At 45.6% G+C, this 23456-nt stretch overlaps 1 protein-coding gene across 2 annotated transcripts in view; it reads left to right on the forward strand.

The window, feature by feature from the left end:
- TMEM63C (transmembrane protein 63C) overlaps window positions 1-23456 on the forward strand; it is a 45905-nt gene that overhangs the window by 13902 nt on the left and 8547 nt on the right. The window contains exons 3-18 of one of the 2 annotated variants that reach the window (XM_073610858.1): window positions 764-941; window positions 6353-6432; window positions 6628-6660; window positions 7477-7564; window positions 8009-8046; window positions 8647-8789; window positions 8871-8922; window positions 11193-11301; window positions 11388-11461; window positions 11549-11629; window positions 11710-11830; window positions 17439-17572; window positions 21514-21636; window positions 21717-21870; window positions 22144-22250; window positions 23327-23413. In XM_073610858.1, the coding sequence (XP_073466959.1) occupies window positions 771-941; window positions 6353-6432; window positions 6628-6660; window positions 7477-7564; window positions 8009-8046; window positions 8647-8789; window positions 8871-8922; window positions 11193-11301; window positions 11388-11461; window positions 11549-11629; window positions 11710-11830; window positions 17439-17572; window positions 21514-21636; window positions 21717-21870; window positions 22144-22250; window positions 23327-23413 (1595 nt within the window). In that variant the 5' untranslated portion in view covers window positions 764-770. The remainder of the gene's footprint in view (window positions 1-763; window positions 942-6352; window positions 6433-6627; window positions 6661-7476; window positions 7565-8008; window positions 8047-8646; window positions 8790-8870; window positions 8923-11192; window positions 11302-11387; window positions 11462-11548; window positions 11630-11709; window positions 11831-17438; window positions 17573-21513; window positions 21637-21716; window positions 21871-22143; window positions 22251-23326; window positions 23414-23456) is intronic. The other variant, XM_073610859.1, reaches the window with a different exon arrangement.

The following is a 23456-nucleotide window of genomic DNA, read 5'->3' on the forward strand; positions in this document are numbered from 1 at the left end:
CTCCTTACACTTCACCCAGATTATACCCATTCCACTCTGACCTCATCATCCAGATCATACCCTTCCCTCTGTGACCTCCTCACACTTCACCCAGATATTACCCTTCCCTCTGTGACCTCTTCACCCAGATCATACCCTTCCCTCTGTGACCTCTTCACTCTTCATCCAGGTCATACATTTTCCTCTGTGACCTTCTCACCTGGATCATACCCTTCCCACATTGACCTGCTTAACCCCAACATACCCTTTCCTCTGTTCTTCTGTAACCTTGCGTGGATCATGCCATTTCCTATGTGACAACCTCACCCTGATCATATGTTTTTCCTTGTGACCTCCTCACCTGGCTCATACTCTTCCCTCTTTGATGTCCTCATCCCTTGCCCGTATCATACTCTGCCCTCTGACTTCCTCATTGTTCACCTGGATCATACCCTCTCCTCTGTGAGCTGTGAGCTCCTCATGCACATCATACCCCGCTGTTTGTGACCTTCTCACCCCTCACCCAGCCCCTGTGTGACTACCCATTGTTTTACCTGATTTCATCCCTAAACACACCAAGAACATCCTATCCACTCCCTTGTGAAGAATGGGGGAGAGATGTTGTAGGACAGAAAAATGTCCCAGTCTAACATTAATTATTTCAGAATGTCCAAACACATAACAACCAATCATCTCTCACTGGTCTGCAATCCTGAAATGTCATCAGTTTCTGTGTGTTACTGGTCTTGGTACTCCCTATAACATCATATGGTGTGTTTTACAGTGGCAATATGGATGCCTTCTCTGAGACATTCACCAACATAGAGCCCCTGGTGACGGAGGAGCCTCCAGGAAATGGGACAGACCAGTGTTACAGTGCCCGTTCACACAGCACGGTGCTTCAGGGCCTGCCATTCGGAGGAGTCCCCACCGTTCTCGCCATCAACTTTCTTGCCTGGCTGGTATGGAGGTTTTGTGTGAGGGACCAACCGGGGGGCAGCTTGTGGGTAGAATGTTCTTTGGGTGGGGGGGGGGGGAACATTACAAGGGCTGCTGCTATCATATCATATATCTGGTGTATCTGTATTTTAAGATATTTGGATATTATATGAGTATGCTCGTAATAACTGTATTTCGGTATTTGCTGATATACACCATATAGCTAAATGTTTGTGCACCTCTAACCATCACACTTATATGAGCTTGTTGAAAATCCCATTCCAAGTCCATGCACATTAGTATGGCATTGTTCCCACTATAACAGCTTTTTCACAGGAGTTTGAGTGCCTGAGTGCTTGTGGGAATTTGTGACCATTTGTGAGGTCAGTTACTGATGTTAGATGAGAAGACCTCCCTCACAATCAGCATTACAATTCATCCCAAAAGTGTTCAGTAGGGTTGAGGTCAGAGCTTAGCCAAACTGGTCAAACCAGGTCTTTATGGAGCTGGCTTTGTGTCATGCTGGAGATAAAAAGGGTCTTCGCATAGTTGTCTAAATGATCTTTGTATGGAGGGGTGTCCTCATATGCTTTGCCACAGTATAGTGTAGATGGATTTGACAATGTTAAGGCCCGAAAACACGATGCAAAAATTGGATGGAAAAATTCGTACGACGAGCTGTCTGACGTTTTCGTTAGTACGGTGCTTTCGACAACCGATTTTGCTTTTTTCGTCAGACAAAAGCTGGATGTGCAGACTATAGATTTTTTGTCGGATTTGAATTCAACATCCGATTTTCGTTTCATTAATACGATTTTCATACGAAAAAAATTGTAAAGAGCAAGACTACGCATGCTTGGAAACAAAAGAATACATACAAAACTATTCAACACATTACGTCACCTCTGACGATGTATTTTGTTGTACGAAAATTTTCGTATTGTGAGTAACCTCTTCACGTTCTACACGAGACTAACATGCCACAAAAAACGAACGTTCGGTCGTCTGAAAATCTAAGCGTGTGTACGAGGCTTTATTAGGGGCTTTCCTGGTATTAGAGAGTATGCTGCTGTAGAAGGGTACGCTGGTATTAGAGGGTATGCTGGTATTGGAGAGTACACTGGAATTAGAGGTTATGCTGCTATTGGAGGGTACATTGGTATCAGAGAATATGCTAGTATTGGAGGGTAAGCTGGTATTAGAGAGTATGCTGGTATTGGAGTTTAGGCTGTATTGGAATGTACGCTGGTATTAGAGGGTATGCTGGTATTGGAGGGAACGCTGGTATTAGAGGATATGCTGGTATTGGAGGGTATGCTGGTATCAGAGAGTATGCTAGTATAGGAGGGTACGCTGGTATTAGAGAGTATGCTGGTATTGGAAGGTAGGCTGTATTGGAATGTACGGTGGTATTAGAGGGTACACTGGTATCAGAGAGTATGCTGGCATTGGAGGGTATGCTGTTATTAGAGGGACATGCTTGTATTGGAGGGCACACTGGTATTAGAGGGTATACTGGTATTAGAGGATATGCTGGTATCAGAGAGTATGCTGGTACTAGAGAGTTTGCTAGCATTGCAGGGTATGTTGGTGTTAGAGGGTATGCTGGTATTGAAGGGTATGCTAGTATTAGCATGCACACTAGTATTAGAGGGTACACTGCTATCATAGGGTATACTAGTATTGGAGGGTACGCTGGTATTAGAGAGTATGCTGGTATTAGAGGGTACGCTGGTATTGGAGGGTACACTGGTATCAGCGAGTATTCTGGTACTGGAGGGTGCACTGGTATTGGAGGGTATGCTTGTAATAGAGGGTACGCTGGTATTGGAGGGTATGCTGGTATTAGAGAGTATGATGGTATTAGAGGGTATGCGGATATTAAAGGGTATGCTGGTATTAAAGAGTGTGCTGGTATTAGAGAGTGTGCTGGTATTAGAGAGTATGCTGGTATTAGAGAGTATGCTGGTATTAGAGGGTATACTGGTATTGGAGGGTAAGCTGGTATTAGAGGGTATGCTGACATTGGAGGGCACACTGGTATCAGTTTGTATGCTGGTATTTTAGGGTATGCTGGTATTAGAGAGTATGCTGGTATTAGAGGGTGCGCTGGTATTAGAGGGTATGTGAATATTAAAGAGTATGTGGATATTAGAGGGTATGCTGGTATTAGAGGGTATAGTGATATTGAAGGGTATGCTGGCATTAGAGGATATGCTGGCATTAGAGGGTATGCTGGTATTAGAGGTTATGCTGATATTAGAGAGTATGCTGGTATTGGAGGGTAGAGTATGCTGGTATTAAAGAGTATGCTTGTAATAGAGGGTACGCTGGTATTGGAGGGTACGCTGGTATTGGAGTGTATGCTGGTATTAGAGAGTATGCTGGTATTGGAGGGTAAGCTGGTATTAAAGGGTATGCTGGCATTGGAGGGCACACTGGTATTAGATTGTATGCTGGTATTTAAAGGGTACACTGGTATCAGAGAGTGTGCTAGTATTGGAGGGTATGCTGGTATTGGAGGGTATGCTGGTATTGGAGGGTATGCTGGTATTGGAGGGTATGCTGGTATTGGAGGGTATGATGGTATTGGAGGGTACGCTGGTATTGGAGGGTACGCTGGTATTGGAGGGTACGCTGGTATTGGAGGGTACGCTGGTATTAGAGAGTATGTTGGTATTGAAGGGTACGCTGATATTAGAGGGTATGCAGATATTAGAGGGTATGCTGGCCAGGGTGGATTTCATTTAAATCACTAGTAAAAAGGCTTGATTTAAATCAACTTGATTTAAATCATAATTTTTAAAGAGCAACTGTCATCTCTGTCCTGCAGAGGCTCCTCCCCTGACCCGCTGTTGACTTATCGACAGTCCCATTCACTTTAATGGGACAGCTGGTGATGCGGCAGTGACACAACAAGGTGAGGGACGTGGCGGCAGCAGGTGAGTGGATGCCCGCTAACAGGCGCTGCCAGGATGGATCTGAAATGACAGGTGCTCTTTAAAGAGAAGGACTTATTCTTGCTGGTAGTTAGAATCTTTAATATTTACAAACAAAATGAAGGTTTCATAGTCACATAGTAGGTGAGGTTGAAAGAAGACACAAGTCCATCAAGTCCAACCCATGTGTGTGATTATGTGTCAGTATTACATTGTATATCCCTGTATGTTGCAGTCATTCAGGTGCTTATCTAATAGTTTTTTGAAACTATCGATGCTCCCCGCTGAGACCACCGCCTGTGGAAGGGAATTCCACATCCTTGCCGCTCTTACAGTAAAGAAGCCTCTACGTAGTTTAAGGATAAACCTCTTTTCTTCTAATTTTAATGAGTGGCCACGAGTCTTGTTAAACTCCCTTCAGCGAAAAAGTTTTATCCCTATTGTGGGGTCACCAGTACGGTATTTGTATATTGAAATCATATCCCCTCTCAAGCATCTCTTCTCCAGAGAGAATAAGTTCAGTGCTCCCAACCTTTCCTCATAACTAAGATCCTCCAGACCCATTATTAGCTTTGTTGTCCTTCTTTGTACTCGCTCCATTTCCAGTACATCCTTCCTGAGGACTGGTGCCCAGAACTGGACAGCATACTCCAGGTGCGGCCGGACCAGAGTCTTGTAGAGCGGGAGAATTATCATTTTATCTCTGGAGTTGATCCCCTTTTTAATGCCAATATTCTGTTTGCTTTGTTAGCAGCAGCTTGGCATTGCTGAGCCTATCATCTACTAGGACCCCCAGGTCCTTTTCCATCCTAGATTCCCCCAGAGGTCCCCCCTCCCCCCAGTTTCCTATTTAGGATAATAAGCTGTCAGGTTAGTAAAACAGCGATATCAGAACCGATTTAATCGTACAGTTTGCAGTGTACATAGATTTGCAAGACAATGGGATAAAGAAATATTCCTGAACTTTGTTTTATCTCATGGTTACTGTGAAATTGTGTGAATGCATCAATGCAGTGCATGTTATGTCAGCTTGCAGAGCTTGGATATATTGAATGAGTTTACCAAAAATGTAAATATTGCAGAATATACAACCTCATGTTACATAACTAAGCTCCATTTAATGCTGAATAAAGTTTATTATTAATGTATCTTAAATGTAAAACTATCTTTAGATAGATTTTTACTCCAAAAGCATTTTATTAAAATAAATTTGATAAAAATAAAAAAAATCAGATTTAAATAAAAAAATCTTTTTTTTTTAAATTTATTTATTTAAAAATCATTGATTAATATCCACCCTGATGCTGACATTGGAGGGTATGCTGACATTAGAGGGTATGCTGATATTGGAGGGTATGCTGATATTGGAGGGTATGCTGATATTGGAGGGTATGCTGGTATTGGAGGGTATGCTGATATTGGAGGGTATGCTGGTATTGGAGGGTATGCAGATATTAGAGAGTATGCTGGTATTAAAGAGTATGTTGGCATTGGAGGGTACGCTGGTATTAGAGAGTACGCTGGTATTGAAGGGTACGTTTGTATAGGAGGGTATGCTGACGCTGGTATTAGAGGGTACGCTGCTATTGGAGGGTACGCTGGAACTGGAGGGTACGCTTGTATTGGAGGGTACATTGGTATTGGAGGGTACGCTGGTATTGGAGGGTACGCTTGTATTGGAGGGTACGCTGGTATTGGAGGGTACGCATGTATTGGAGGGTACGCTTGTATTGGAGGGTACGCTGGTATTGGAGGGTACGCTTGTATTGGAGGGTACGCTTGTATTGGAGGGTACGCTTGTATTGGAGGGTACGCTGGTAATGGAGGGTACGCTTGTATTGGAGGGTACGCTGGTATTGGAGTGTACGCTGGTATTGGACGTTACGCTTGTATTAGAGGGTACGCTGATATTAGAGGGTACGTTGGTATTGGAGGGTACGCTGGTATTGGAGGGTACGCTTGTATTGGAGGGTACGTTGGTAATGGAGGGTACGCTTGTATTGGAGGGTACATTGGTATTGGAGGGTACGCTGGTATAGGAGGGTACGCTTGTATTGGAGGGTACGCTGATATAGGAGGGTACGCTTGTATTGGAGGGTACGCTTGTATTGGAGGGTACGCTTGTATTGGAGGGCACGCTTATATTGGAGGGTACGCTTGTATTGGAGGGTACGCTGGTATTGGAGGGTACGCTTGTATTGGAGGGTACGCTGGTATTGGAGGGTACGCTGGTATAGGAGGGTACGCTTGTATTGGGGGGTACGCTGGTATTGGTGGGTACGCTGGTATTGGTGGGTACGCTGGTATTGGAGGGTACGCTTGTATTGGAGGGTACGCTGGTATTGGAGGGTACGCTTGTATTGGAAGGTACGCTGGTATTGGAAGGTACGCTTGTATTGGAGGGTACGTTGGTATTGGAGGCTACGCTGGTAAGGGATGGGATGCTGGTGTTAGCTTGGTTTACTGGTCTAATGTTATTCTGTACTCCCTTACAGTTGTTGCTCCTGGTGTTCTCATGCTTGCGGAAGGCAGCTTGGGATTATGGACGTCTTGCTCTGCTTATAGACAATGACAGGTAAGATTCTTTCTCTATCTTCCTCTGTCTCTCCCTTCCTCTCTTTAACCTCTTTCTGCTCTTCCTCAATCCCCCCCCCCCTCCTCCTTTGTACCCTCATCCCCCCTCTCTGTCTCTATCTCTCACCCTATTGGTCCATTCATTGTAAATATAATTCTTGCTGTTCTTACACTGACTTGTGAACTCTCTCCCCAGCCCTGCCATACGACGTAGATGGACCTCATATGAGTAATGAGTAACTCTGATTGTGGTGGAGGGCTCTGGGGTTGCTCTGGTGTATGACATATGTAGGACACTGTGTCGGGCTCCTGTGCTTTACCCTATACTGTACAAATTCAGTGATAATCTCTTTTATTGCTGGTCTGCTGTTTGGAGACTTTTAGATTGTCAGCTCTGTGGATTCTAAAATTCCTCACGATTCCTCTCCGCACATCAAGAGCGTGGATAATTTCAATGTTGGATTCCTTGCTGTGCCTTGTGAAGGTCCATGTGATGGGGCTGAGGTGGAGGCTGCTGGGATGGGGCTCAAGTGGGAGCTGCTGGGATGCAGCCTAGGTGGAGGCTCCTGGGATGGGGCCTAGGTGGAGGCTTCTGGGATGGAGCCTAGGTGGAGGCTCCTGGGATGGAGCCTAGGTGGAGGCTTCTGGGATGGAGCCTAGGTGGAGTCTCCTGGGATGGGGCCTAGGTGGAGGCTTCTGGGATGGAGCCTAGGTGGAGGCTCCTGGGATGGGGCCTAGGTGGAGGCTGCTGGGATGCGGCCTAGGTGGAGGCTCCTGGGATGGGGCCAAGGTGGAGGCTGCTGGGGTGGGGCCTAGGTGGAAACTTCTGGGGTGGGGCCTAGGTGGAGACTCCTGGGATCAGATTTAGTTGGAAGCTTCTTGGATGGGGTCCTAGGTGGAGGCACACAGGATGGAACTGGAGTGTTGGAAGATGGGATGGGGCTGTGGTGGTTGCTTCTGAGATAGGGCTGAGGTGGTGGCTATCATGGTGAAGGGCCTACTGACCATTTGCAAATTTCAAACTAAACTTATGTTTTTGGTCCAGCCTCACCTCTCTCTTCTACGGGGAGCCGAGTGACAAGGAGAAATCACCATGTGAGACCAGCCCGCCAGACCTCAGTAATAAAGACCTGGTAAGTGACGGGCCTTGCACCCTTATCCTTCCCCACTCCTGCCCTCACCCTTCTTCCTCTCTTCCCTTCACCTTTCCCCCCTCGTGCCTTCAGCCTTCTCCCACACCTTCACGCCTTCCCCACTCCTGCACCCCTTACTGTGATCATTAAATTGTTTATGGGTTTTTTGGCTTTTGAAAACTGGTGTGCTTGACCTCCATAGTAATAGCAATTATAATACTCATGCACCAAAAGATAACAAATTATCGGTGTCAGAATATCTAAACCAAAAATAGACAATCCATCCTATAGTGTAAATTGGTATAAAATGTGGTGTATGCTACTGTGCTGTGCTTGGTGTGTGCATCTCTATACATATATAATAAATATATATATATAAATAAAATATAATATAATATAATATAATATAATATAATATAATATTGCATGGTTCCTCTCTTGCAGGGCTTCTGCTCCTGGCTCAGCTCCATTTATCAGATGAAGTGAGGACCTGTCTTGGTTAAGGATTCTAGAGAATGAGGAATATAGGGTGGTGGGGGGGTGTGAGGTGTCACAGTGAAGATGGTACAGGAAAAAAGGTGATGGGGGGAGGGGGGTTAAGTGGTTGGTGAGGTATGAAGGTATTGTTGTCGGGGTGACAGCTGGAGGGGAGGGTGTAGGTGGAGGGAGATGAGCAGTTGGCGAGGTATGGTGGAAGGAGATAGGCAGTTGATAAGTTTAATGGAGGGAGGGAAAGGTGGTTGGTGAGGTATGGTGAAGCGGGAATGGGCAGATGGTAAGATATGATGAAGAGGGGATGGGCAGTTGGAGGGTTTGGTCAAGTGGGGGGAAGGGGAATATGTGGTTGACAAGGTGTGGTGGAGGAGGGGTGGGGGCAGTTGGGGGGGTGTTTAGTGGAGGGGGTATGTGCAGTTGAGGTGGTTTGGTGGATGGAGGTGGACAGGTGGGGTAGTTTAATGGTGGGGGAATGGGTACTTTGGGAGGTTTGGTGGAGGATGGGCAGATAAGCAGGGAGAAGGTTCAAGGTAGATTTCAATGGTAAGTGATATTTCCCTCAGTTGTGGTGTCTTGTCCCCCTACAGGGATGAGGAAATTCAGAGTAAGTGTGGAATAGATGCCATCACTTACCTGTCCTATCAGCGCCATCTTCTAGTGCTGACCTTACTCATCTGTGTCTTCTCCGTCGCCATCATTCTGCCGGTGAACTTCTCTGGGGATTTGCTGGGTGAGTGACCCCCATTTCCTAAGCTTTACCCCCCTATTCTCTGTATATTCCTACTTAAAAGTCTCCCCTCTGTATCTGCAGGTGACAGTCCGGCTCAGTTTGGGCGTACCACCATTGTGAACGTTCCCACACAGTGAGTTCTCCGTGTATTGGGGTGCACTGGGTATTCAGTGTACATACTGTACATTGGGCTGCAGTGGATAATCAATTTACATACATTGGGGTGCAGCAAGTAGTCAGTGTTCATAAATTGAGGTGCAGTGAGTAATCAGTGTTCATACACTGGGGTTTAGTGAGTAATCAGTGTAAATAAATTGGGGTGCAGTAAATAGTCAGTGTAAATACATTGGGGTGCAGTGAGTAGTCAGTGTTCATACACTGGGGTGCAGTGAGGAGTCAGTGTAAATAATTTGGGGTGCAGTGAGTAGTCTGTGTTTATACACTGGGGTTCAGTGAGTAGTCAGTGTTTATACATTAGGGTGCAGTGAGTATTCAGGTGACATCCTTTGGGGTGCAGTGAGCAGTCAGGAGACATACATTGGGGTGCAGTGAGCAGTCAGGAGACATACATTGGGGTGCTGTGAGTAGTCAGGAGACATACATTGGGGTGCTGTCAGTAGTCAGCGGACATATATTGGGGTGCAGTGAGCAGTCAGGAGACATACATTGGGGTGCTGTGAGTAGTCAGGAGACATACATTGGGGTGCTGTGAGTAGTCAGGAGACATACATTGGGGTGCTGTGAGTAGTCAGCGGACATATATTGGGGTGCAGTGAGTAGTCAGTGTTTATAAATTAGGGTGCAGTGAGTATTCAGGTGACATCCTTTGGGGTGCAGTGAGCAGTCAGGAGACATACATTGGGGTGCAGTGAGTAGTCAGACATACACAGTTCAATCTCTGTATTTGCAGACGATACTAAGCTAAGCAGGGCAATAACTTCTCCGCAGGACGTGGAAACCTTGCAAAAAGACCTGAACAAATTAATGGGGTGGGCGACTACATGGCAAATGAGGTTCAATGTAGAAAAATGTAAAATAATGCATTTGGGTGGCAAAAATATGAATGCATTCTATACGCTGGGGGGAGAACCTCTGGGAGAATCTAGGATGGAAAAGGACCTGGGGGTCCTAGTAGATGATGGGCTCAGCAATGGCATGCAATGCCAAGCTGCTGCTAACAAAGCAAACAGAATATTGGCATTAAAAGGGGGATCAACTCCAGAGATAAAATGATAATTCTCCCGCTCTACAAGACTCTGGTCCGGCCGCACCTAGAGTATGCGGTCCAGTTCTGGGCACCAGTCCTCAGGAAGGATGTACTGGAAATGGAGCGAGTTCAAAGAAGGGCAACAAAGCTAATAAAGGGTCTGGAGGATCTTAGTTATGAGGAAAGGTTGCGAGCACTGAACTTATTCTCTCTGGAGAGGAGACGCTTGAGAGGGGATATGATTTCAATTTACAAATACCGGACTGGTGACCCCTCAATAGGGATAAAACTTTTTCGCAGAAGAGAGTTTACCAAGACTCGTGGCCACTCATTAAAATTAGAAGAAAAGAGGTTTAATCTTAAACTACGTAGAGGGTTCTTTACTGTAAGAGCGGCAAGGATGTGGAATTCCCTTCCACAGGCGGTGGTCTCAGCGGGGAGCATTGATAGCTTCAAGAAACTATTAGATAAGCACCTGAATGACCACAACATACAGGGATATACAATGCAATACTGACACATAATCACACACATAGGTTGGACTTGATGGACTTGTGTCTTTTTTCAACCTCACCTACTATGTAACTATGTAACTATGTAACATTGGGGTGCAGTGAGCAGTCAGGAGACATACATTGGGGTGCAGTGAGCAGTCAGGAGACATACATTGGGGTGCAGTGAGCAGTCAGGAGACATACATTGGGGTGCAGTGAGCAGTCAGGAGACATACATTGGGGTGCAGTGAGCAGTCAGGAGACATACATTGGGGGGCTGTGAGTAGTCAGCGGACATATATTGGGGTGCAGTGAGTAGTCAGGAGACATACATTGGGGTGCAGTGAGCAGTCAGCGGACATATATTGGGGTGCAGTGAGTAGTCAGGAGACATACATTGGGGTGCAGTGAGCAGTCAGCGGACATATATTGGGGTGCAGTGAGTAGTCAGGAGACATACATTGGGGTGCAGTGAGCAGTCAGGAGACATACATTGGGGTGCTGTGAGTAGTCAGGAGACATACATTGGGGGGCTGTGAGTAGTCAGCGGACATATATTGGGGTGCAGTGAGTAGTCAGGAGATATACATTGGGGTGCAGTGAGTAGTCAGCAGATATACACTGGGGTGCAGTGGGTAGTCAGGAGACATACATTGGGGAGCGGTAATGCTCTGTGATTGGCCGTGTTTGTCCCCCTCTTAGGGATCGGTTTCTCTGGCTGCACAGTGTCCTGGCTCTCTTCTATTTCCTGATGACCGTCCTCTGTATGCGCCATCACTCCGCCTCATTACACTACCGGGAGGATGAGAAGGTAAGGCGGGTGGGACCCCAGGCCCCTGGCACAGAGCAAGGACTCCTCGCCCACCTCTGACTGATCGCATTCCTTTGTTCTCCTAGGTGGTGAGAACGCTGATGGTGACCCGAATCCCACGAGAAATCGCAGACTCCTCCCTTATCACCAAACATTTCCAGTAAGTAGTTCTCCCCAAAATAAATGACACCCCCTGTTAGCCCCCTTCTGCCCCCCATTCTGACCCCGCTGTGTGTTCTTGTCGCAGTGAGGCGTACCCCAGCTGTACCGTCACCGATGTCCAGTTCTGTTATGACGTCCGGCGGCTGATGAAGCTGGACATAGAAAGGTGAGAAAACGCTCCCATCATCCCTTTCACCCTCCGCTCTCCTTCTCTACCAATCACCCGTCTTCTCTGCTCCTCCCCAGGCGGCGCGCCATGAAAGGTCGCATGTACTTCGCTGGACAGTCGCAGAAAGAGGGGAGGATCTTCATCAAAACTCACCCGTGTGCCCGGCTCTGCCCCTGCGACTGCTGCGGCTTCCAGACCGTGAGTGCGCCAATGTGCGGCAGGACTAATAATGATAAAGCAGAGTGAATGACCCGATCTATGGAAGACCAGGGCCGCCATTGTTGTTTTCACACCATAGAAACGCAGTTCGGATGCGTTCTGGATGTTTTATTGCATGCACGTTTTTGACGCAGTCCAGTGCATTCTTCCCCCTCTTTTTTCTTAACCTTAAATAAGGACACCTGTGTTCCAATGCATTTTTGGTGTATCCCGGTGTGTTTTTGGTGCGTTTTACCGCGTTCCAGTACAGTCCAGTGCAGAAAAAAAGCAGCATGTTTTTACTTTTTCTTCTGGAACTGACCACACTGGTGTGAACTATGCCAGCCCGCCGGCGGTCAAATGGCAGCTGGGTGACGCGGCTCTCGTTCTCGGTGGACATGATATGACAGCCCTCCAGAACGACCGATCTCGAGCGCCCGTGGGGTCGCGCATCGCGGCAATCAATGGTGCAGTGTGTCAGTCTGACACACCGCTACATCGATCTCGTAAAGAGCCTCCCACGGAGGTTCTTTTCCCACGTGATCAGCTGTGTCCAATCATGGCTGATCACGATGTAAACAGGAAGAGCCATTGATCGGCTTTTCCTCACTCACATCTGACAGACGCGAGTAGAGGAGAGCTGATCTGCTGCTCTCCTGACAGGATGCCCACCCAGGATCACCAGGACCACCAGGGATGCCACCACACTGGACCATCAGATATGCCACCCTAGACCACCAGGGAAATGCCCGGCAGCTGCCAATCATTGCCCATCCCCAATGCCTGCCAGTGCCACCAGTGATGCCTATCAATGCCATCTATCAGTGCCACATATCAGTGCCCAGCAGTGCCGGCTATCAGTGCCACCCATAAGTACCCATCAGTGCAGCCTTTCAGTGCCCATCAGTGTCGCCTATCAATGCACATCAGCGCTGCATATCAGTGCCACCCATCAGTGCTGCCTATCAGTGCCCATCGGCAGTGCCCATCAGTGCCACCTCATTGGTGGCACCTCATCGGTGCCGCCTTATCAGTGCCCGTCAGTGAAGGAGAAAACTTATTTACAACATTTTATAATAGAAACAAAAGAAAATTTATTTATTTTTTTTTTTTTAATTTTAGGTCTTTTTTATTTGTTTAGCGAAAATAAAAAACTGCAGAGGTGATCAAATACCACCAAAAGAAAGCTCTATTTGTGGGAACAAAATTATAAAAATTCTGTTTGGGTACAGTTGTAGCATGACCGCGTAATTTTCATTTAAACAGCGACAGCGCTGAAAGCTGAAAATTGGCCTGGGCAGGAAGGGGGTGTAAGTGCCCAGTATTGAGGTGGTTAAAAACCATATAACCTTCTATTCATGCGTTTTTGATGCAGAAAAAAAATGCTCTGCACTGCATGTGGTGTGAACTGACCTTTAAAGTGTAACTAAAGGTAAAACTTTTTTTTAGTTTTGGCTAGAGTGGAGAGGGATTAGAACCCCTGTCAGTATTTATTGCTGTCTGTGCCCCCCATTAAGGAGATTTAGGAGTGGATTTACTAAAACTGGTGCACTCAGAATCTGGTGTAGCTGTACATGGGAGCCAATCAGCTTCTAACTTCAGCTTGCTCATTTAAGCTTTGACAAAAAAGCTGTTTGGTTTCTATGCACAGCTGCACCAGATTTTGCACTCTCCAGCTTTAGTAAATAACCCCCTCAGTCTCTCTATTTGTCTATTTACTATTATCATTGAAAGTGAAGGAAAATCCCAAATTTTGGGTTGTCCCTAAAAAAACGAATAGAGGGGAAATCCTCTAATGAGGACACTAATTCTGATGACCTGGGGGTCCCCAGGGGATTCTCTTAATTTGCAGGGATTTTCTCTCACTTCCTGTTTAGCTATGGGACAGGAAGTAAAGAGAAATCTCCACAATGGGACACAGATGGCAAAAAATAAAATAAAAAAATCTGACAGGGGTTATAACCCTTCTTTACTATCGAAAATAAAGGGGAAAAAAAAAAGTTTTTCCTATAGTTCTACTTTAATACTTTGTAGGTTGTTGATAGAGGTTCACCAAAATAAAAATTTTGCTACCGAAACCAAAAACTCAGGAAGCACTTGGCCGAAACTGAAATTAATGTTTTTTATTAAATGTATATATTTTATTAATAATTGTATTACATTAGACTTTTTAACCACTTCAGCTCCGGAAGATTTACCCCCTTTTATGACCAGGCCATTTTTGTCATACGGCACTGTTTTACTTTAACTGACAATTGCGCGGTCGTGCGACGCTGTACCCAACTAAAATTGATGTCCTTTTTTTCCCCATAAATAGAACTTTCTTTTGGGGGTATTTGATCACGATTTTGGTTTTTATTTTTTGCGCTATAAATAAAAAAAGACCGACAATTTTGAAAAAAAAAAATTTATTTTCGGTTATAAAACGGATCAAAAAAAAAAAAAAAAATTTCTTCATCCGTTTAGGCCAATATGTATTCTGCTACATATTTTTGGTAAAAAAAAATCCCAATAAGTGTATATTGATTGGTTTGCACAAAAGTTATAGCGTCTACAAACTATGGGATAGATTTATGGAATTTTTTATGATTTTTTGTTTTTTACTAGTAATGGCGGCGATCAGCGATTTTTAAAAGGACTGTGACATTGCGGCGGACAAATCTGACACCAATGGCTCGCACACACGATCCGAAAATCGGACGAAAAATACCGCTTTTGAAGCGATCGTACGATAATCGGATCGTTAGTACAGAGCTTTTTGAGAGCCGATCATGACAGTTCATCCGATATTATCCGATCAGACAAGCACAAAAATCTTTCTCATAGGACACCAGATCGTACGATTTTCGTTTAATCAGAACAGTTGTTGTCCGAAAATACAATACAAATACACCAAAACACATGACATCACTTCCGATCTTTTATTCTGTCGTAAGAGAATTTTCATAACTTTAATAAGCTCTCCATTTTCGATATGCGACTAGCATGCAAAAAAAAAACGACGATCTGTCGTCCAATTTTCGGACCATTACACACGTAATGAAAGTTGTCGGGCTCCTACAGAACTGGCCAACTTTCGGTACGTGTGTACCAGGCCTAACTGTCTATAAAATGGAAGAGATCCCCTCTTAGGCCTCGCTCACACGGGGGTACTACAGCATACACCCGTGCGCGGGACATGTTTGCCCATGCGGGGATAAACAGGTGTTCTGTGCATGCAGGCAGTCCCATGCAGGTTATTTGGGACACAGCGGCTGAACGCAGACAGTTACCCTCGCACAAGTGTGCGCTGTAGTACCCCCATGTGAACAAGGCCTTAGACAGTTGTCAGTAAAGCAAGTGCTCCTTCACCTATTGTTTTGCTGACATCTTTAACATTTTGGATTTCCTATAACTTTCAGTCCTGATGGATGAGCAACAGAAGCCTGACAGAGGGTCTAATCCACCACTTTCTATCCAAAGCAAACAAAAAATGTTCTGGCTTTGCATAAACTTTTAGTCTTCTTCCTGGTAACAGAATAGACACTCTCCTTCCACCATGTATCAACCTAGGGTGTCACTCTGCAATGTAATCAAAGCTATTGTGTTTAGTGCCACCTTGTGGTGTCATTACACTATGCAGGTATCTTCACACTGTAGGGGGTCGGCAACCCATTGATCGCGATCCACCTGTGGAACCGTAGGCAGGTGACAAGTAGACCGCGAACAGGTTCCTGCGCCGCCGACCCCTGCCTTCTATGTGCCGGCCCTTGTCTCCCCTCCCAGCCTCCAGCCTCCTCTGCAGCTCCGCCGCGCCATCTATGTCCCGGCCTTCCACCCAGTCCCGCCTCCATCCTCCTCTGCCGCTGTGATCACAGCACAGGGTGGGGGGGGGGGGGGGAGGGGGTTGGAGCTGGACAAATGAATTTTTCATGTTAAACTGCTGGTGATTGGTTGCTAGGACACAGGGTGGTCCTAAGCAACCAATCACCAGCTTGCTAATATGAAAAGTTACTCTGCCAGCTCCCGCCCCCTGTCCAGAACTGTGCTGCCTCCCAGCCCCTGCTGTGGAAACAGGTAGGACACTGTGCTATGGGAGGGGAGGGAAGAGGTTACTGCTATAGGGGAAAGGGGGGGGCAGAAGACACCACTGTGTGTGTGGGGGGGGGAGGTGATGTGAAGGGGACAGGGTCACCCCCATAGCAGTGTCCTCCACCACCCTTCACGTCACCCCCCCCCCCCAATCCCTGCATTCTGAGAGCAACCCACTCCTAAACCCTGCATTCTGAGTGCAACCCACTCCTAAACCCTGCATTCTGAGTGCAACCCACTCCTAAACCCTGCATTCTGAGTGCAACCCACTCCTAAACCCTGCATTCTGAGTGCAACCCAATCCTAAACCCTGCATTCTGAGTGCAACCCACTCCTAAACCCTGCATTCTGAGTGCAACCCACTCCTAAACCCTGCATTCTGAGTGCAACCCACTCCTAAACCCTGCATTCTGAGTGCAACCCACTCCTAAACCCTGCATTCTGAGTGCAACCCACTCCTAAACCCTGCATTCTGAGTGCAACGCACTCCTAAACCTTGCATTCTGAGCGTAATGCACTCCTGATCCCTGCATTCTGACCGCAATGCACTCCTGAACTGATAAGATGTCACTAATAGGTGGCACTGATGGGCACTGGTAGGTGGCACTGATGGGCACTGGTAGGTGGTATTGATAGGCAGCACTTGTGATGAGGCACTGATTGGTGACATTTATAGGTGACACTGTGGGCACTGGTAGGTGGCGCTGGTGGGCACAGAAGCCTCTGCAGAGGCTCTCCACGACCGGGACTGATGTCCCTCTCACAGCCGCTGGTGATCGGCTTTTTTTCTCCTCATGCTACTAGCGTGAGGAGAAAAAGTATCCGATTACCGGCTCTGTTTACGTCACATGATCAGCTGTCATTTCCTGACAGCTGATCACGTGGTAAGGGATCGGGATCGACCCCTGACTCTGATCTGTGCAGGGGGCGCGCAGGCCGCTCGAGCATGGGAGGACGTCTATGGAATCCCTCCCGGCAAATGAAGTCCAAGCTGTAGCCATCTTTCGGCTATAGGGAGGTGGTTAAATATTTAGTTCTGTTTGTTTTGTGTTTTTTCTGGCAAAAAAGCCAGTTTTTTTTTTATGCTTAGGTAAGCTATTTTTTGTTTGTTTATATATGATTTATTTATTCTGTATATATGTCAGTATGTTTTTATTATCTTATATGTTTAAGATTTTTAATAAACAAAAATTTACACTCTAATGTCTCTACCACAGTCACAGATTATTATTATTATGATGCATGTAAATAGCTCTGACATATTACAAAGAACTGTACAAAGAACATTGAGCCATTCACATTAAGTCCCTGCACCAAAGAAGCTTACACTTTAATGTTCTCAACACAGCTACACGGTATTGTTATAATACATTTTTATAGCTCTGACATGTTCCAGCATATATTCTTACATCTGTATCTTGTTTTCATGTGTAGGGATAACATTGTAAATTGATATAAACTCATTGTAAAGTCTGACATACAGTTTATTGTTTCATATTTGTTCTCTGTGAACGTCCTTCCCCGTGTTTACCACCAGGTGGAGGCAGAGCAGTATTATGCTGAGCTGGAGGAGAAACTGACTGATGAGTTCACAGCGGAGAGAAACCGAATCCCCCTGAAGAGACTGGGGGCAGCATTTGTCACCTTCCAGGACGAGAGGATGACAGCAGTGTGAGTGGCAGAGATCAGGATTGTCCAAGTTACCGGCTTTGTGTATCCCTTGAAATTTTCCACATTTTGTCATGTTACAACCAAAAAACGTAAATGTATTTTATTAGGATTTTATGTGATAGACCAACACAAAGTGGCACATAATTGTGAAGTGGAAGGAAAATGATAAATGGTTTTCAAAATTTTTTACAAATAAATATATGAAAAGTGTGGGGTACATTTGTATGGCGCCCCCCTGAGTCACTTTGTAGAACCTCCTTTCACTACAATTACAGCTGCAAGTCTTTTTGGGGATGTCTCTACCAGCTTTGCACATCTAGAGAATGACATTTTTGCTCATTCTTCTTTGCAAAATAGCTCAAGCTCTATCAGATTGGATGGAGAGCGTCTGTGAAGAGCAATTTTCAAGTCTTGCCACAGATTCTCAATGTGATTTAGGTCTGGACTTTGACTGGGCCATTCTAACACATGAATATGCTTTGATCTAAACCATTCCATTGTAGCTCTGGCTGCATGTTTAGGGTCGTTGTCCTGCTGGAAGGTGAACCTCCGCCCCAGTCTAAAGTTTTTTGCAGACTAATGCCCCGTACACACGGTCGGATTTTCCGACGGAAAATGTGTGATAAGACCTTGTTGTGTGGGCTCCATCACACATTTTCCATCGGATTTTCTGACACACAGTTTGAGAGCAGGCTATAAAATTTTCCGACAACAAAATCCGTTGTCGGAATTTCCGATCGTGTGTACACAAATCCGACGCACAAAGTGCCACGCATGCTCAGAATAAATAAAGAGATGAAAGCTATTGGCTACTGCCCCGTTTATAGTCCCGACGTACGTGTTTTACGTCACCGCGTTCAGAATGATCGGATTTTCCGACAACTTTGTGTGACCGTGTGTATGCAAGACAAGTTTGAGTTTGAGTTTGAGCCAACATCCGTCGGTAAAAATCCTAGGATTTTGTTGTCGGAATGTCCAACCGTGTGTACGGGGCATAACAGGTTTTCTTCTAAGATTGTCCTGTATTTGGCTCCATCCATCTTCCCATCAACTCTGACCAGCTTCCCTGTGCCTGCTGAAGAAAAGCATCCCCACAACATGATGCTGCCACCACCATGTTTCACAGTGGGGATGGTGTGTTCAGGGTGATGTGCAGTGTTAGTTTTCCGCCACACATAGCGTTTTGCTTTTAGGCCAAAAAGTTCCATTTAGGTCTCATCTGACCAGAGCACCTTCTTCCACATGTTTGCTGTGTCCCCCACATGGCTTCTCACAAACAGCAAACAGGACTTCTTATGGCTTTCTTCTTGCCACTCTTCCATAAAGGTCAGATTTGTGGAGAGCACGACTAATAGTTGTCCTGTGGACAGATTCTCCCACCTGAGCTGTGAATCTCTGCAGCTCCTCCAGAGTTACCATGGGCCTCTTGGCTGCTTCTCTGATGAATGTTCTCCTTGCCCGTCCTGTCAGTTTAGGTGGACGGTCATATCTTGGTAGGTTTGCAGTTGTGCCATGCTCTTTCCATTTTCGGATGATGGATTGAACAGTGCTCTGTGAGATGTTCAAAGCTTGGGATATTTTTTTATAACCTAACCGTGCTTTAAACTTCTCCACAACTTTATCCCTGACTTATCTGGTGTGTTTCTTGGCCTTCATGATGCTGTTTGTTCACTAAGGTTCACTAACTAACCTCTTAGGGCTTCACAGAACAGCTGTATTTATACTGAGATTGAATTACACACAGGCGGACTCTATTTACTAATTAGGTAACTTCTGAAGGCAATTGGTTCCACTAGATTTTAGTTAGGGGCATCAGAGTAAAGGGGCTGAATACAAATGCACACCACACTTTTCACATATTTATTTGTAAAATAATGTTGAAAACCATTTATCATTTTCCTTCCACTTCACAATTATGTGCCACTTTGTTTTGGTCTATCATATAAAATCCCAATAAAATACATTTACGTTTTTGGTTGTAACATGACAAAATGTGGAAAATTTCATGGGGTATGAATACTTTTTTAAGGCACTGTATATTTTGTCTTTTGCATCTTTGCATATTCAGCAGACATTTTACCACTTACATCAGTCTCTGTACCAGAGGAGCTTACATCTTTATGTCCGACTGTTATTAATATGCATATACTGTATGTGTGTGTATGTATATATACCTTGCAAAAAGATCATAACAAATTAATGGGGGGGGCAACTACATGGCAAATGAGGTTCAATGTAGAAAAATGTATAATAATGCATTTGGGTGGCAAAAATATGAATGCAATCTATACACTGGGGGGAGAACCTCTGGGGGAATCAAGGATGGAAAAAGACTTGGGGGTCCTAGTAGATGATAGGCTCAGCAATGCCAAGCTGCTGCTAACAAAGCAAACAGAATATTGGCATTAAAAAGGGGATAATTCCAGAGATAAAATGATAATTCTCCCGCTCTACAAGACTCTGGTCCGGCCGCACCTGGAGTATGCTGTCCAGTTCTGGGCACCAGTCCTCAGGAAGGATGTACTGGAAATGGAGCGAGTACAAAGAAGGGCAACAAAGCTAATAAAGGGTCTGGAGGATATTAGTTATGAGGAAAGGTTGCGAGCACTGAACTTATTCTCTCTGGAGAAGAGACACTTGAGAGGGGATATGATTTCAATATACAAATACCGTACTGGTGACCCCACAATAGGGATAAAACTTTTTCGCAGAAGGGAGTTTAACAAGACTCGCGGCCACTCATTAAAATTAGAAGAAAAGAGGTTTAACCTTAAACTACGTAGAGGGTTCTTTACTGTAAGAGCGGCAAGGATGTGGAATTCCCTTCCACAGGCGGTGGTCTCAGCGGGGAGCATTGATAGCTTCAAGAAACTATTAGATAATCACCTGAATGACCACAACATACAGGGATATACAATGTAATACTGACATATAATCACACACATAGGTTGGACTTGTGTCTTTTTTTAACCTCACCTACTATGTAAATCTATGTAACTATGTAGCTATAGAAAGTATACAATCTCTACCTCTCAGATATAGGTAATAAACAAGCTCCACCCATTAGAATAGAGAATAAACAAGCTCCACCCATTAGATGTATAGAGGCTCCACTCATAGGTGTGCGCAGCCTATTGCATTAGGGTGTGCACCCCCAAAACTCAAACACATTTGCATGTGTATATATACTGACGGTGTCAGTAGGGAAGAGATTGCTTGCTGTAGTTTTTATTTTTTACAATTTTTTACTTTATCTTAAAACATTTTTGGAGCCTTTAGGGGTCTTTGGTGAAATATTAGGGGTCGTAACAGGGGAAATCTGCACCACACGGGGTGATTAGGGTGTGCCCAGGCACACCTGGCACACCCTGTGCGCACGCCTATGGCTCCACTCATTAGATAAAGGAAGTACACAGGCTCTATCAGGTGTATAGAGTAAACAGGCTCCGCCCATTAGATTATAGCATTAACAGGCTCCACCCATCAGATTAGGGAAGTAAACAAGCTCCGCCCATCAGAAGTATAGCAAATACAGACTCCACCCATGATTTCTCTTCCTAAGAAAAATCTGCCGCAGAGATAGAACTATTGATTCTGGTTCTAAGACTAACATAAAATGTTCTGTTCATTCCCTTCATCTGTCAGGTAGAGATTGTTTACTCCCTACTGTACATCTGATAGGTGGAGGTTTTTACTTTTACATCTGATGGGTGGAGTTGGTTTTCTACATACATCTGATGGGTGGAGTTGGTTTACTACATACATCTGATGGGTGGAGTTGGTTTACTACATACATCTGATAGGACTGAGCCCGTTTACTCCCTACATCTTATCCATTTATGTGATAGGTGGAGTCGGAGTATATTTACATTTTATAGGTGGAGACTTTGTTTGGAATGACGTTGATAATTGAAGTAACTGTAGCGATTTCTTCTCCTCAGGATTATCCAGGATTATGTCCATCCACGATGCCGCCGATCCCCTCAGCAATCGTCAGTCACTCCGGTCCTGCATTCGCACCAATGGGGGATCCGTTACGCTCCGGCCCCCAATGACGTCATCTGGTAGGAGGCTTGTGTGGCGATGTCTGTCCTTGTCCTCCTGACCATTCTGTATAGTGACCTTATCTTTCTGTCATTGGCAGGGAGAACTTGGCGGTGTCCGGTCCGGTGTGGTGGGTTCGGTTTGCTGGCTTGAACTTGGCATTATTTATTCTGCTTTTCTTTCTGACCACCCCGGCTGTCATTGTTAGCACCATGGACAGATTCAATGTCACGCGGCCTGCGGAGAATCTGAGGGTGAGTAGACACATGGGGGCTTTGGGGGCACTCAGCGACCTGCTCGGTCCTTGGTCAATGACTCCCCAGCTACTTCTTTCACCTCAGTGCTGTTAACTCTGAAAACAAGCCTCCATTTATAACAGCGGTATTATGTGTAATATCTGTGGAGTGTTTATTTTTATTTTTTTATCCAATCCAGTGGGTTGCTGTGGGGTGGGCTGGGAGATTCCTGTGTGTAATTGGTCATTGTGGGAGGGTGGTGATCTTGCATCTCCTCTACTCTCTCCTCAGAATCCAGTCATCACCCAGTTCCTGCCTACTCTGCTGCTCTGGATATTCTCAGTGTGCCTGCCATTCATTGTATATTACTCGTCGTTCATGGCGTGTCACTGGACCAGGTGAAGGGCTGACTGTAAAGACTTCATACATGACACACCCGCACTGCCCTCCGACCACCATTGTTTATCTCCTCCAACTATCATTGTCCACTTCCTCTGACCACCATTCTCGCCTTCCTCCAACCACCATTGTCAACCCCCAACCACCTTTATCTTCCTCTTCTGACCTTTATTGTCCCTGTCCTCTGACCACCACTGCCATCTTCCTCTAACCAACATTGTGACTTGATGACCAATGTCATCCACCTCCAGCTGCCATTGTCACCCCTTTCCGACCACCATTGTCACCCTCATCTAACCACCATCATCACTTAACTCTGATCACCTTTGTCATCCTCCCCTTACCACCATCACCCACCTCTAAACACCACTGTCATCTTCCTCCAACCATCATTGTGACTCTACTTTGACCACCAATGTCATCCTTTTCCAACTGCCATTGTCACCCCTTTCCGACCACCATTGTCACCCTCTTTTAACCACCATCATCACCTTCCTCCGATCACCATTGTCATCCTCCACTTACCACGGTCACCAACCTCTGACCACTATTGTCATCCTCCACTTACCACGGTCACCAACCTCTGACCACCATTGTAATCCTCCACCCCACTGTTGTCTGCTTCTTACCACCATTGTCACCCCCCCCGATTATGACCTCCATTGTCATCATCCTTTGACCACCATCAATATCCTCCTCCGACCACCATCGTAATATTGCTCCAGCCACCATTGTCATTCTTCCCTGACCATATTGCATCCATCTCCACCCACCATTGTTGCTCCCCTATGTCCACCATTGTTATTCTGATATATTCACCGTTTTTATCCTTCTTCTACCACCACTGTAATCCTCCTTGAACCACCATTGGCATTCTCCTCTAACCACCATTGCCCCCTACTCTTACCACCACTGTTGCCCCCTCCCTAAGACCAACAATGTTATCTTCCTCTGACCACCATTGTTACCTTCTCTGACTATCATTATCACCTTCCCCAGACCACCATTGTCACCCTCCTCTGACCCCCTCTTTCATCCTCCTCCATTTTCTGTAATAATTCTGATTCATTTTCAGATCAAACGAAAACCGGATAACAATGCACAAGTGTTATTTTTTCCTGGTGTTCATGGTCATCATACTGCCCTCTCTGGGCCTGACCAGGTACTACGCAGATATAAGGGTGACACTGCTATACAGGTTTGTG

This window comes from Aquarana catesbeiana, linkage group LG13 (assembly GCF_042186555.1).
Source record: "Aquarana catesbeiana isolate 2022-GZ linkage group LG13, ASM4218655v1, whole genome shotgun sequence".
Classification (NCBI taxonomy): Eukaryota; Metazoa; Chordata; class Amphibia; order Anura; family Ranidae; genus Aquarana; species Aquarana catesbeiana.